This window comes from Notamacropus eugenii, chromosome 2, assembly GCF_028372415.1.
Source record: "Notamacropus eugenii isolate mMacEug1 chromosome 2, mMacEug1.pri_v2, whole genome shotgun sequence".
Taxonomy (NCBI): Eukaryota; Metazoa; Chordata; class Mammalia; order Diprotodontia; family Macropodidae; genus Notamacropus; species Notamacropus eugenii.
Genome location: NC_092873.1, coordinates 78,259,365 through 78,274,753, shown reverse-complemented (window position 1 = coordinate 78,274,753; position 15,389 = coordinate 78,259,365). Strand labels below are relative to the sequence as shown.

Sequence of the window (15,389 nt, the reverse complement as noted above, 5' to 3'; positions counted from 1 at the left end):
TGGTCTAGCCCTCATTTCCCCCTACTACAATGGGTTTCCCTCCCCTGGAATCCTCTAAACTGGAAGGCAGTCGACTGCCATGATTTTCCCTACCCTGAATTAATTTCCTTTTGCCATTTTCCCTGCATCTTCCTCTCCAGCTAGGGAAAGGTCTTTCCTGGGTTTCAGAGTCTATTCTCTCTCTTTTCCTGCATTTCACTCACTAAATGATAAAAACAACAATAAACCAAGCTGGACTGACCACACTAGTGAAGGTGTGATGGTTGGGTTGGGGGAAGTGGGGAGGAAGCTGGGAGACTGAAGGAGGCTTAGTCGGGGGGAGGAAGGGAGTAGGGAGGGCTGGGCTCCAGCCACCAGGCAGGTTCTTCTAAAACCAGCAGGAAGAAGCCACAAGGTCCAGATGCCTGAGGGTGAGAGGAGACAGAGAGAGAAGGAAAAAGAAAGTCGACTTAGAGAAACAAAGAGAGAGCAAGAAAGAGTTGGGCGGGGTTGAAGCCAGCACTGGTGGGAGGTGTGGGGGTTGTGGTAGGGAGTGGGGTGTGGGATCCTGCCTCCTAACTCCAGATCCAGTTTTTCCCTTCATCCCTCCTTTTCTCCGCCTCTCCTTTAACTCCCCCCTCCTGAGCTCTGGACTCTAGTCTCCTCCCCTAGCCTGCTGCCCTCAGTCCCCATCTAGGCTAGGGCTCCAGCTCCATTCCCAGCTTTGGCTCTCCCTTCCTCCGGCACCCCCATGCCTTCCCTGCCTGGCCCCCCACTCCCTCAGCCTCCCCCAGCCCCTCACTAGGCCCCCTCAAAAATACCGGGGTGCTGAAGTGTGGGCAGGGGTGTGTGTGTATGTGTGTGTTTGTCTATGTGTTGTGTGCATGTGTGTGTAGAATCTGCAGGCGGATTGGGGGGGCACCCTGGAATCTTGTGGGGTTGAGCATTGTAAGAAAGAGGGTTGGAGAAGAGTAGGGTAGGCAAGTCAGGGGGAAATTGGAGGTGGGGCAAGCAATCAAAGGGAACCCAGGAAGCTTGAGCAGTACAGGTCAGAGACTGGAAGGAGAGGGGTTGTGAGACCCCTGTGGGGTGGCCCAGGCTGTGCGTGGCTTTGGGGAAAGTTGGTGCCTCCACCCCCCCCAGGCCTTGGCAGGGGGGTAATGGGGGCCCTCCATCCTGGGCTGGGGGGCGTGAGAGTCGGGGGGCTGCTGCTGGGCCTCTTGGGGCTGGTGTCGGGGCTTAGCCTGGAACCTGTCTACTGGAACTCGGCGAATAAGAGGTGAGCTGGGTGGGGGGGACTTGGGGGGCTAGGTAGCCACTGCCACCACTACCACAGCAGAGAAGTAGTCATTGAGAGGATTGTGGACTTTGGAAGAGCTGGACATGTGTGTGAAGAGATCTCTGGGATAGATAGAGGACAGAGTTCTATGGTCTCCAATGCAGTTAGAAAGATGCCATTTGAGAGCTGAGAAACCAGATGTTTGAACCCCAAAGAAGGAGATGTAGGTGTAGGTGACCCGAGATCTGAGGTATAGGTAGGGGAGAGAGTGGGATGTCCAAAGTTTAGAAGAGCCGGTAGAGGAGAGGTATATAAAGTTCAGGGGGGAGGGGAGATGCACTGGATTTAGGTAGGAGCAAGCTGGGGTGTCTGGATTTGTAACTGACTTGTTTAAGAGAGCTGGAGTGGGCTAAGGAGTATCTGGTCCATTCATTTGTTAGATATAATCAGAGTAATATTTGGAGCCTCAGGATCTTAGGGAGGGTGTCTTCCCTCTGTAGGCAGCATGATTGGATAAAATGTAGAGTGTAAAGGAGCTCAGTCTAGTGGATCAATCTCCATCCGTTATATTACTCCTTTATTACCTTTCTCCATGTGGCTCTGACCTCTCTCCCTGGCCTCCCTGCCTTGGGGATCTCTTCGTGATGGAAAGCCTTACCCCACCCCAAGGTCTTCCTCCTGCCCTCTTTGGGTAGGTTTAGCCACATCCCTCTTGGATCATTAGCTCTGGGACATCTTACTGCCTCTCCTTGTTTTACCAAGAGAAGGGTCTAAGGGTCAGAGGGGACCGCAAACAAAACAGGACAGACAGGTCATTCATCCCTTTGCCTCAGTTCAGGACTATCTCTTCCCTAGCCAAGAAATGTTTTGAAAACCACCTCTTTTGCTAGCTGCCAAGTCAGAGCCTTCTTCCCCATGGGCTTACTACAGTACCCCATCCTCATTAGACTCCTTTGGGTATAATTTTAATGCTTCCCTGTTCAGCTTTATTCCATCCATCACTGGGGGAGCTAACTAAGGCGGGGAGCTAGGACCTTTTCAACAGGTTGGGAGGTAGGAACTCCCCTAGTTCCACGGCTATTCCTCCTTCCAGTGTATGGTAGAGGGTGAGCAACACAATTGACTTCATGGACTACCACAAGTAGTTATCCTGTTCCCAACCTATACCCCAGCTATAGTATATAGCAAGAAGTGTGTAGATCAGACCTGCAGGGCTTGCTGACAAGGAGAGTCAGAGTCCTGTGGGTCTCCTTCCTTAGGAATTGCTACACATGTTGTGAACTGGGTTGGAGAGGGAGTTGGCCAGTCAAGAGAAGGCAGAGGAAGACATGGAATCTCCATGACCCTGGAAGGATCAGTATTTAACATTCTGTTACTATTGATGCAGAGAGAATATGGATAGGAATAGATGGTTTAGTTTATGATGGGAGTAGGGGCCTGGGTACATGAAGGCAGGATTGAAGTGAGTCATGAATCTCATTCGAGGACCAGCAGGGAGGTGGCTGCTAAAGCTTTACAGTTATTTTTCTCAAGGAAATTAAAGTCTGGGATGAGAGGGGACAGAAGCTAGGGAATGAACTTAGGCATTCAAGTCTCCAGCTCTGGTTCTCATTAGGGGCCCCAGGTCTCTAGCCCCAAACTGGTCCCATCTTCAGTGCTTTATTTCCTTTGATCACATTGCCATGGCAACCACTATGATATCACTGGGCTGGCATTGATGGGAAGAAATCCCCCCTTCCATCCCCATCTCTCTTTCTCTATGCCCTGCTGCTGGAGTTACCTTGAGAATGAATGAGGTCACCTTGGAAGGCAGTGATGCCACTCTGATTGCCCTATGGCATTAGGGGTTGGGGTGGGTGCTGTGACCTCACGCTTGGTTTCTATGGACTACAATGATTAAGTCACCAGTGAGGGGTGGGCCCCATGACTCCAGAGAGGCCAGCTCCTTGGCAACTGGCATCCTGTTACCATGACAACAGGCCAGGTGATGGAGCTTGGATGGCAGAGTGTGTATAGTTTGGGGGGGGGGGAGAGTACTGAGTAAAATACATCTGGACATATTGAAGGGAAATGAATCCAAGTGTCTGTTCAATTCCTCTCTCCCCAGCTTTCCTCTTTAGTCCTTGCTCCTTTTAGGGGCCTGTATATGAAATCTATTAGTTTATAATTTTTGACTTGGTAGTCAGGAAGCAAGGAACTGACACCCGGAGAGGCTAGATGTCTGGATTCTTGAGGAGAGTTGGAACTGTCTGAGGATTCAGCCCCTGGACTCTTTTTTTCTGTTCAGGTTCCAGGCAGAGGGTGGCTATGTGCTGTACCCCCAGATTGGGGACCGACTGGATCTGCTCTGCCCTCGGGCCCGGCCCCCTGGCCCACACTCATCCCCAGACTATGAGTTCTACAAGCTGTACCTGGTTGGAGGAGCCCAGGGCCGGCGCTGTGAGGCGCCCCCATCCCCTAACCTGCTCTTGACCTGTGACCGGCCTGATGTTGACCTTCGATTCACCATCAAGTTCCAGGAATACAGCCCCAACTTATGGGGTCATGAATTCCGTTCACACCATGACTACTACATCATTGGTACTGGGGCTGGGGACATGTCAGAGGGGGACTCACTGGAAGAAGAGGGAAAGATGGGGAAGGGAGAGTTATAGGAGGGGAATGGACTGATAGAGCATGCGTTTGGATGCAGGTAGGTCCTGGGGCAGGATACAAATGTATCTTTATTTACTGTCCACTGCCAAACAGAAGAGGTTAAGATGGGATGGGTTTGATGGGCTGATTCAGGATTCAGGTTCTTGGATAACAACCTTTCACTTGTTTTCTCTTATAGCTACATCAGATGGAACCCGAGAGGGCCTGGAGAGTCTGCAGGGTGGGGTCTGCCTGACCAGGGGCATGAGGGTGCTTCTCCGTGTGGGACAGAGTGAGTAGAGGCTGGCAGGGGTGAGCTGGGGAAGTAAGGAAAATGCTAAGGCATTTGGGGTTCCAGGAGGAGCAGAAAGCCAGTAGAGGACTGGGTGCTCTGAGTCCTCTTTGGCTTCCTCTCCAGGTCCACGGGGAGGGACAGCTCCTCGAAAACCTGTCTCTCAAATGCCAATAGAGAAGGACCGAGGTGCAGCACACCGCCTGGATCCCAGCAAAGAGAACATGTCAGGTATGACTCCAGACGTCCAAAAGTCTGCACTATTCTTACTCTCCCTTGTCTTTTCTCTGCAGAAATAGTTAAAGGAGGGGAGGGGAGGGAAGGGAAGTTAAATGAGGAAGAGGCTTAATTAGAGCTAATTAGCCAAGTCATGGCTTTAATTAGCACTGTCAGACAAGGGGGGAGGGCCTGTGGCAAAGAACCGAGGGGTTGGACACCTGGGTTCTGAGTGGAAGTAAAGGGGGAGGGGAGCGTAGGACTGAAAAATGAAGATGCCTTGGTCCCCGAGGGGACTGAAGAGGGGCATTGTGTGGCCAGGTTTCTTCATTCTTTCTTCAGCACCTCCTGTTCTTTCTTTCTCTCAGGTGATCCCTCCAGTAATGCAACTTCCCGGGGTACAGAGGGCCCTCTTCCTCCCCCTAGCATACCTGCAGTGGCTGGAGCAGCTGGGGGACTGGCCCTGCTCCTCCTGGGTGTGGCAGGGGCAGGGGGGGCCATGTGTTGGAGAAGACGACGGGCCAAGCCTTCAGAGAGCCGACACCCCGGGCCAGGCTCTCTGGGGAGGGGAGGAGCTGTGGGACTTGGGGGTGGGGGAGCAGGAGTAGGTCACCGAGATACTGAGCCTGGGGAGTTGGGGATCCCTCTAAGGGGTAGTGGGGCTACAGATCCCTCCTTCTGTCCTCACTATGAGAAGGTGAGTGGTGACTATGGACACCCTGTGTACATTGTGCAAGATGGGCCCCCTCAGAGTCCTCCAAACATCTACTACAAGGTGTGACGGTCCCCACCCTACTTACAAAACCTGGGTTTCCCAGAGACATCCTAGGGATGCCCTGCAGTCTCAATCATGGTTTGAGGGAATTCCTTCTTCCCCAGTACTTTCTCTTTGAACCCCAATCTGCTGTCCCTTCATTTTTCTGGACATGTCCCTAAGTTTCCAGGACCCTTAGAAGACCTTCCCATCAAGTTTCTGCTCCCATCCACTCCCTCCCCCTGTGCCCCTTAAACCACTGCCTGTGCTCCTGCTTGTCCTCCTGCCTTCTGCCTGGCTACAGTGGAGATCGAGGTAGAGACAGGAGCCTTCTGTCTTGGTATCATCACTGCTGGTGCTTGCCTCACCCTCCTGGTGGGGGTAAAATCTCAAGTCTCTGGCATTGGATGTCTTTGTTGCCTCTCTGTCATTCTCTCTCTTCCTTTGTATCTCTTTGTGCCTGTCTTTGCTATCCCACTCTTCTATCGCTTTCTCTCTTACATATCCCATTTTTTCTATCCTTTCAACTTCTCATTCTTTTCTCCCATCTCCTGGGGGTGGGGCAGGGTCTTTGAGCTTGTTCCGCCTCTCAGACTGAGAGCTTTCCTACAGCTCTCCAAAGATTTGGGGCCTTAAGGAGAAGGGCCCGGTCTCCAACCCAGCTTAAGGGTGGATAGCAGATTCTCCCTCCTCCTCCAGTACCCACTCCCTCAAATCCTCTACTCCCTTCAGCCATTTAGGACAACTGGGTAAAACGGTGACTGCCTTAGGAGGGAGTGACCCGTTTTGCCTAAGAAGTGGCCAGGGCTGGGTGGGAAATGACTGTTGCCAGGGCAAGAAAAGGAACTGTCCTGGAAAGGAAGCAACAAAGCCTGGCACTACATTGAATGGGCCTCTGCTGGAACAGACAAGAAAGGGACCTGCCTTGATGGGCATTGACAAGGCCTGAACAGAAATGTTCCCTGAATTGACAGGAAGCAATGCCGAGGAATAGGAAGTGCCTTCAGCCAGGATGAGAAGGGACACTTCCAATTCGGGAAGTGTGACTGGAACTGGATGTGACACAAGCTGGGTGGGTGGGAGGTGGACGGTGCTTCCTCTTTGGAGGGAGGTGGGATAGAGCCTCCTGATTCAGGAGGAAGCTGGAGTTGACTAATAGGAGAAGGGAGTGGGGGAGGCAGGTGGGAAAGTGGACTGGGAATGGGATTTTAGTGAGGGCTGGCAGTGAGGGTGGTGTTGGTACCACCATCCCAGAATCTCCTTCACCTGAACTTTATCTACCTACTTTGTTCATGGCAACTAAAATGATGCCTGTCTACTGCTACCACAGACGAGTTTCAGCTTACTCTCATTCCTCCTTCAAATTACCAACCAACAGGACTGCCCTAACAAGCAAAATGTGCCCTCCCTTGCCCCATGCCAACATGGCTGCTTTGGCTCATGGTACCCTCCATTTTCCTACCCAGTCCTTCCCCAACCAACACAGTTTCTTCCTTAGCAACAGAAATGGTGGCCTCCCAACTGGTTCAGCCACACAGCAGCCCTTAGCAACTGCAGATGCTGTCATAGTGACCAGCCTAGGCCTCATCTTGCTCTCCAGTACAACTATCTCAATTGGGTGCTGCCTCAGTTTCTTCTCAGCTCACTGCCAGGGTGGACCTTGGCTAACAAGATGGTGACTTGTGATAACAATGATGATTCCCCTAGTCACCAGCCAAGATGGCTGCCCTGGCCATTGGAGACCAAGTCACCTCTCTGGTTCTGCAGCTCCCAGTTCCTTCCTGGTTTTTTTGTTTTTTCTTTTTTAGTCCCTTCCCCCAGGGAACAGGAAGTTGACATTGCCATGGAGGAGGCAGCAGGGTATGGCTGTCACCTCAATAGTTTTACTGTAAAAGGGAAATTTGAACAACAAAAGTGAAAAAAAGAATAAAAAAATACAAAAGCAGAAGAGAAGGCTGGAGGATGAATGGAATGGGGCTGACAGAAGAGAAGCTGGTGGTCAGAGTGGCTTCTAAACTTGGTCTGGGGCGAAGAATACAAAGGGAAATGAAAAAGGGAGAAGGGGTTAAAAAAATGAATTGTGGTGTGCCTGAGGAGCATGACAATGCTGCATTAGAAAGATATGATATAAAAGTAGAACCTGCTTTTCCCCATCTAAAGGTGGGGAAAAGGTCTGAGGTTGCTATGGGAGCCACTATTTGAAGCATCTTAAAATGGTTTAGAGGTCCTACACGTTGCTATGTGTGCAAAAGATTTTAAAACCATATTAGAAAATGTAGAGTGAAAGGCACACTCCCAAAAAAAGGATGTGGAGTCAAGAGAAATAGACTAAGATAAAAATGTGGAGTATATATTCAAATAGGTGACCTCTAGCACCCATCCAGGTGTCTCAGATTTTGGAGAGGTTCAGTCCCACCTTGTGTCTTACTAATAAATGTGTGTGTGTGTGTGTGTGTGCGCGTGTGTGCGTGTGTAAGAGAGCTTTTACTGGAGGATAAAGGACTTTCTAAAGGCATGGGGTAGGACTGGATGACCTCTAGAGAAACTAGCCAATTGTATACCCCACTCAAGAGCCCAAGGGATCTGGCTCTTCAGCTTTTGACTTTTCTACCCCCCTACTCCCAGCCTCCATTCCTCTAAGGAGACCAGGCATCTAGCCCCTGAAATTCTGGTTCTATTCTCCTGTACAATAGTAGCCATCAGGGGCATCACTAAAGCAGACTGGCAGGGGTCATGACCTCTACCCTCTCCATCCCTCCCATGATTCGGAGTTCCCTCCCTATTTCCCATCTGCCTGGACGTTATGACCCTCTTCCTGTACTCTGTCCAGTGGGACTCTTGCACCTCATCCTGTCAATTCCCCAACCTTCAGATCTAGAAAGGGAGGGGTCAGGGACATGCTACTATGTGCCCAAGTGTCTGAGGGAGGCAAGGGCTGTGAGGGGACAGTGGTGGTTGGAGGGAGTGGGATGGGTCAGGTACCTAAGTTTGAGTCTTGAATTAACTATGGACCAAAGCATCCTATCCTCTAAGGCAGCCCTTTTCCAATCCTGTGCGCCGCCATTCCCCCTCCCCACTTTAACTGCTTGGAGAGAGGGATTCTGAGGGGATGGACCTTGATTCATGGGGGGGGGGGGTTACCATGGCAACATCCCCTTCTTTATACAATGGGAAGCCTCCCACTCTGATGGAGCCTACCGCCCCAGCCCCAATCGCTGGCTATCAGCCTCAGGGACTTGGCAACTGTCACTACGGCAACCTGGAGCCCAGCAACAGGGCCTTCGTGGAAAGGAGGGGTCCAGGACAGGGGGCTGGGCTGTTTGGGGGGGCCTAAACTGAGAAGAATAAAGGCAAGAGGTGATAAAGAGAGGCAAGGAAAAGGTGGGATAAATATACACCAAAGATACCACCCCAGTAAGAAAGCAGAAGAGAAACACCTGCGAATAGATGCACAGCCATAGTGGCAACTTCCCCCCCTTCCTCCTCCCTCCCAATATATCCACCCGCACATACATGTATATGTATGTATGTACACACACATGCACATACAGACTTGCAGACTTGGGTGGGACTGTTGGCTTAGTCCCTCAAACCATTTTATACATTCTGTAACAGACACAGAAATACAAATGTGCACACACCCCTTGTTTTTCCACTAAGATACAAAGACATCTCTCAGACAACATAGAAACACATACATACCTAGATGATAACTACATAAATCCCTGAGTTTACTTGCATAGATAAGTGCCCCTAGGTAACATTGTAAAGACACATGGAAAGGGAGAAATACAATTGGAGAATACACAACCACAGGAATTCACACACACAGATTGCTAGACCAGCCCCTTGGAGTTCTCTGGGGGCTTTGCCTCAGGAGCAGACCACAGGGTAGCAAGACATTTTAGGTGATAACATATTTCTTTTCCCAAGAGGGTACATTTTGCTTGGACAAAATAGACACTTTTCAACAAATGGCTTTTCCTGCCCCAGTAGCACCTTTCTATACAAACCAGTTAAGCAAAATCATTTAATAGTGATTGTACTGGCAGGATGTTAATTGTGATTTTTTCAGCTTGCAGTTTACTAACAGAAAGGATGTTCTTATTCCGAATTTCTTTGCTTTATGGAGGTAGTAACATGGCACATTAAAGAGACTATTGGGTTTTTGGTCAGGAAGACCTGGGTTTGAATTTTTGTCTCTGTTGTTCTCATTTGAATTGTTAAAGTTGAGTAATATTATTCTTTTGGTCCTATATTCTCCACTTATATCAGTTCATTCAAGTCTTCCTATGTTTCTCTCAAATCTTTATATTCATCATTCCTTATGGAACAGTAACATTCCATTACATTAATGTACCACAATTTGTTCCACTATTCTCCCATCTTTGGACATATGATTCCCCTTTTCCTCTTCCCCCACCCCTCTCCCCTCCAAATACAAAAAGGGCTGATAGAAACATTTTTAGCACACAAAGGACTTTTCTCTTATTGACCTCTTTGGGGGTATCAGTTCAATAATGGTATTGCTGAACCACGTGGGATGAACAGTTTAGTAGCATTTCTCATGTAATTCTAAATTGTTTTCTAGAATGAATGTATCAGTGAATTAGTATGCACGTCTTCTCACAGTCCCTCCGACATGGACTTTTTCCATTTTTTCCTACCTTTGTCAATTTTATGGATGAAGTGATAGCTCAGAATTGTTTAAATTTGCATTTCTCTAATTATTAGTGATTTTGAAGACTTTCTCCTATGATTATTGATAGCTGATATTTCCTCTTTTAAAAACTGTTTATATCCTTTTGACTACTCGTCTATTAGAGAATAGCAGTTAATTCCCTCTAGATTTTGAATGTTTGACTTTTATCAAAGATTCTATAGCACACTTTTGCATTTGGTAAATCCAATGGCCCTTTCTTAGTACTCATCTTCAATAATGTTGATTAACCCTTCCCCTGGGATGCTTTCATCCCTTTCTGTTTATGCCACTGTTCAAAGTACATGCTAGTCTTCTTCCTAAAAGAAAAGGAGGTAAATAAACTTGAGGAATGACTCTCTACTCTCCAAGTTATCAGGAAAAACAAAGAGTTCCTTAAAGGTAAGGAAGAAGAACTTGGTGAAAACCAAGAAAAAAAAAGGATAGGAAGAGGCAGGAAAGACTGTCAGAATGTTAGAGAGTGGAAGAACATCACACAAATTTAATAACAGACTGGCACTGGACCTAGGGAGGCTGAGCCTGCTCTCTACCACTAAAGGGTACCAGCTCTGGGATTATGTGAAGGCTGTATTCAGCCCTGGGAGAGCCTAATCTCTAAAGAAATAGGTCAGATTCTTTTTCTTGCCTTCTCTGGCTCTTTATGACCCTACCCTAGAACCATGGGGAAAAATCACTTAAAGCTTAGGATTGGCTCATATCTAGTAGGATCAGGAATCTCAGAAGGAGCAGAAAGATGCTCCATGTACCATGTATATCAGCTGTATAACAGCATTTCTTCCACTTAAAAGAAATACCTAAAACACAAAAGATTCATAAGTTCACACTCATAAAGACTCCCATTGTCTTCATCTTAAAACCTCTTGACATAATTTTCTATACTTTTCCTTTTCCCTAGTCCCTAACAAAGAGGTAACCTTTCTTGCCATGACTAACCTTTCTACATGGGCACTTGTTGCCATTGCTTCCCATCTTCTACAGCAGATTGCATCCTCAATCATCCCTGCTCGCTTTTGACTCTTCCATCTCTGTCCTACTGAATGGGTGTTACCTCACCCTAAGTGAGTATGGAATAGTCCTTGGCCTAATGGGGCCAAGGTCTCCCATTGCATCCTGGGCCACCTCCACTCATTCTGATGAATATCTGGTCACTGGATCCAGATGGCTCTGGAGGAGAAGTGAGGCTGGTGATCTGCACAGCCCTCCCTCTCTCAAAACAAAGTCAAGTGCAAGTCATGTCATCATTTCTCTCATGGCATGGTCTTCTTCAGCAATGAAGGATGAACACAACACAAAAACAAAAACAACTCCCTTAAAATATGGCCAGAGTACTTTTTTTTTTCTTGAAGCAAAAAGCAAAAATCCTCACTAGATGCTACCATCCTTTCAAGTTATGGTCCTATATCTCTCCTCTCTTTCTCAGCCAAATGCCTCAAAGCTATTTACACTTACTGCTTTTACTTCCTCTCTGTTCTTTCCCTCAATCCTTTGCAATCTGACTCCCAATCTCATCACTTAACTGAAATAGAATCACCAAAGTTGACCACTATCTCTTAATTGTCATATTTGATGGTCTTTTCTCAGCCTTCCTCTTTCTTGATCTCTCTGCTACATTTGACACTGCTGATAAGACCTTTCCACCTGAATGCATAACTTTCTCCTGGTTCCTGTTGCCAAATGAATTTTCCTTAAATGCAGATCTGATTATGAATTCTCCAATTCAAATAAGTTTCAGTGACTCCCAGTTGCCTCTAGGACAAAATAGAAATTCTGCTGTTTAACTTTTAAAGCCCTATACAACCTGGCCCCAGCTTTTCTTTACAACCTCATTGGAAATTGTTATACCCTTTCCCTCACATTGGATTTCACTCTGTTCTTCTCACATGGTACTATATTTTCATGTCTTTGCACTGGCCATCCCACATATCTAGAATCTATTCTTTCCTTACCTCTGCCTAATAATTGTTGTGTTTGTCCTTCTTTCTTGAAGAGGACCATGACATCAAGATGATGACATGACTTGCAGTTGATTTGTATTTGATTGACGGACAGCTGTGCAAGGTCATCAACCTCACTTTCTTCTCCTGAGCCATCTGGGTGCAGTGGCCTGATATTCATCAGAATGACTGGAGATGGCCCAGGATGCAATGGGAGACCCTGGCCCTTTCAGGCCACTTTGAGTGAGATACACCCATTCAATGAAGAGGCTTCTTTAAGTAATTACTCAAGGGATGGTCCCTTTAATAAAAAAATAATCAAACAGGGAGGGGAAGACCCTCAGGATTCCTGGGTGAAAGAGAAACAATTGCTGTTTAGTATTTACATTCACTCTCTGCTAGGTGGATGGGGACCTGTTGTCCAGTCTATGAGTTCCAGAGTGAATTGGATTTAAGGCTGGGTCTTTGAGCAAGAAATCTAGCCAATAAATCCAAAGGAAAAAAGACAGCTTTTGGCCATGGAAGTGTACCTTCCCCTGAGTAGAATACCCAAGTAAAGGAGAGGAAAGGAGAGGAGAGGAAAGAAGAGGAGAGGAGAGGAGAGCTACTTACTCACAGGTTATGTTTTTCCTTCATTCTTGAAGAGGACCATACATAGAGACATGACTTGCTGTTGACTTTGATATGAGTGAGGGAGGGCTGTGCAAGGTCACCTACCTCACTTTCTTCTCCAGCCTAATGATAACTACTAGCAAACCACTGTGCTTTAAGTTTTGCAAAGCACATTACATATGTTATCTGCTGTTCACACCAAGAGAATAAACTGAGATGCTGATTAAGTAAATTGCCCAGAATCAAACAGCTACCAAGCATGTGAAGCAGTATTTGATCTCGGGTCTTCCTGATTCCAACGACAGTGCTTTATCCACTCTCTCTTCCTCTAAGGAGTTTAAGCACCATTTTCATGAACCCTTGCCTGATTCCCCCCAACTGCTAGTCTGCTCCTTCCAAAGCTATCTTGTATTTAACTACTTTGTATATATTTGCTTTGCATTTATACCATGTATTTTCAATCTATGTACTTGTCTGGAAGCTAGGTGGCACAGTAGATAGAGTGTTGGACCTGGACCTCACACTCTTACTAGCTGTGTAAGCCTGGGCAAGTCACTTAATGGAGTTTGCCCTAATTCACTGGAGAAGGAAATGGCAAATTGCTCCAGTATCTTGGCCAAAAAACCCTCATGAACAGCGCTGGAGTGCTATGGTCTGTTGGGTCATGAAAACTCTGACAGAATTGAACAACAACATCAATTCGTTGTCTCCCTCATCTGAATGTCAGCTCGTTGAGAATAGAGATTGGAAGAGGATTCTGGGAAGATGGGGGAGCCAGTTAGAAATTCCAAGTTTTCCAGATATTCTCCACAAACAAGAGAAAATAGCACCTCAGGGTGAATGTAGAATGGCAAAAATGAACAAGAGTCAGGGCAGAGTTGTGTTCTTCCTGGGACAATTGGAGAAGATTGGAAGAAAGACCCCAGAATGGAGGTTCCCCCTGAGTGAAGCACAAACACCTCCAGGCTATCTCTGATGAAATGACAAATCCTGGGGGCAGCTGGGTTGGGAGATAGCCTCAGACTCAGCCACAGGAACTGTCACCTCATAGAGAGTGAGACCTCTGATCAGGGGAAGATTGAGGGAACCTCTGCTCCAGGCCCAGCTGTGTTCCTGAGACGTAGTCCCTAACAAGAAGGGACTAGCACATGATCAGGGAGTGCAGAAGCAATGGGGTGGGGATGCTGCTGACCATGGGCACTTACAGGAGAGCTAAATTCTTGATTTTGGTTCTAGGCCAGAGGGTTGAAATGGAGGTTACAGCCACTGAAAGGTCCTCAGGGAGTAAGAGAATTTCCAGGTGGGGAGACCTAGCTGTGGCTTGGAGGGGGAAAGAAGTGCAGAGGTTGAGCCCAGGATAAAGCTCAAAAAATAGCAGTAAGAAGGACCTGTGGCCATAGGCACCAACCCAATACCTCAATACTAGAGGTGATTATAATAGCAAGGCTTTAAAAGAAAAAAATGAACAAGCAAAGGAGAAAGAATTCAACCATAGACAGTTACTATGGGAACAGAGAAGGTGGAGTTTGTCTTCAGAGGAGGCTCCCCTAGCCCAAAGAGTAGCATCAAATGGTCACCTGCCTAAAAGAACTCTTAAAACTCAAAAAATACTTCAAAAATCAAATAAGAGAGATAGAGGAAAAATTTTTTTTAGAAAGATAAGAACACTTCAAGAAAAGCAAGAATATTATGAAAAGTGAACCAACTGGAAAAGGAGATCCAGAATCTTAAGGAAGAAAACAACTCCTTGAAAACTAGAATTGGGCAAAGAGAAGCCAATGACATATAAGAGACCAAGAAATAACAAAAACAAAATTAAAAGGATGAAAAAATAGAAGAGAATGTGAAACATCTCATAAGAAAAACAGCTGAGGGGCAGAACAGATCAAGAAGAGAAAACATGAGAATAATCAGACTACCTGAAAATTACAATCAAAAAAAGAATCTTGATACAATAATATACGAAATAATTGAAGAAAATTGTCTAAAGTTTTAGAGCAAGAAGGGGAAAGTAGAAATAGAAGAAACCCACCAATCACCACCTGAAAGGGATCCCAGGATGAAAACCTACAGGAATATCATAGCCAAATTCTGAAATCACCAGAGTAAGAAGAAAATATTACAAGTAACAAAATAAAACAATTAAAATATGGTGGAGCCACAATTAGAATTACACAAGACCTAGTCAATGGCTACTTAGAACACTATATATCAAAGGGCAAAAGAACTGGGACTGTGGCCAAAAATATCATACCCAGGAAAGTTAAGTTTGACCCTGAACGAAAAAATGAATATTCAGTGAAATGAAAGACTTTCAGGATTTTGTCGCAAAAAGACCAGAACTTAATAGGAAATTTGACATACAAGATCCAGGAGGAACAGAAGGTAAACATAAAAGACCAACTACAAGGAACTCAATATGGATAAATTGTTTACTTTTTATATATGGAAATGTAAACCATAGCTCTAAGATTATCCTTAATAAATGGGTAATTCAAAAGAAGGATTGGGGGTGGAGCTGAGTATGATGTGATTCTAAAAAGCAAAATTGTGTAGGAAAAGATAAAAGGAGTAATTACCTCATACAAATGAGGCACAAGAGGAAGAACTGATACAGAGCAATCAGATAGGGTAGGAGGGCTGGTAGCATTGGAACCCTACTCACATCAGGCATGGGTTGAAGAGAGAACAACATATAAATTTAGCAGGGTCTTCTACAGTCTTTTAAATTATAAAGAAGTAAATGGGTGAGGGAACAGGATAGGAGGGGTATCGATTAATGGGAATGGGTTAAAGAGGAAACAACTTATATATCTAGAAGGGTATAAAGATCTTCTAAATCAGAAAGAAACAAGAGGGCAAGGGGATAGAGTGGGGGTAGGGAATGATTCTTGGAGGAGGGGTAGGTTAAGTAATAGGAGAGAAAAGAAATGTATAGAAGTAAAGCAGAGGAATGAGGAGGAATAGGA

The 15,389-nt window shown here is 46.4% G+C and overlaps 1 protein-coding gene across 1 annotated transcript; it reads left to right on the top strand.

The window, feature by feature from the left end:
* The first annotated feature begins 802 nt into the window (after positions 1 to 802).
* EFNB3 (ephrin B3) lies at positions 803 to 5,443 on the top strand. The gene is made up of 5 exons (XM_072641167.1): positions 803 to 1,258; positions 3,546 to 3,838; positions 4,092 to 4,184; positions 4,311 to 4,415; positions 4,769 to 5,443. Exons 1-5 carry the CDS (start codon positions 1,140 to 1,142, stop codon positions 5,179 to 5,181), a joined length of 1,023 nt encoding a protein of 340 aa, XP_072497268.1. The 5' UTR covers positions 803 to 1,139; the 3' UTR covers positions 5,182 to 5,443.
* The last annotated feature ends 9,946 nt before the right edge of the window (positions 5,444 to 15,389 follow it).

Coding starts and splice junctions, on each gene's coding strand:
- EFNB3 (XM_072641167.1), top strand. CDS start 1,140: ATGGGGGCCCTCCATCCTGGGCTGGGGGGCGTGAGAGTCGGGGGGCTG. Junction 1,259..3,545: donor TGGAACTCGGCGAATAAGAG/GTGAGCTGGGTG, acceptor TTTTCTGTTCAG/GTTCCAGGCAGAGGGTGGCT. Junction 4,185..4,310: donor GCTTCTCCGTGTGGGACAGA/GTGAGTAGAGGC, acceptor CTTCCTCTCCAG/GTCCACGGGGAGGGACAGCT.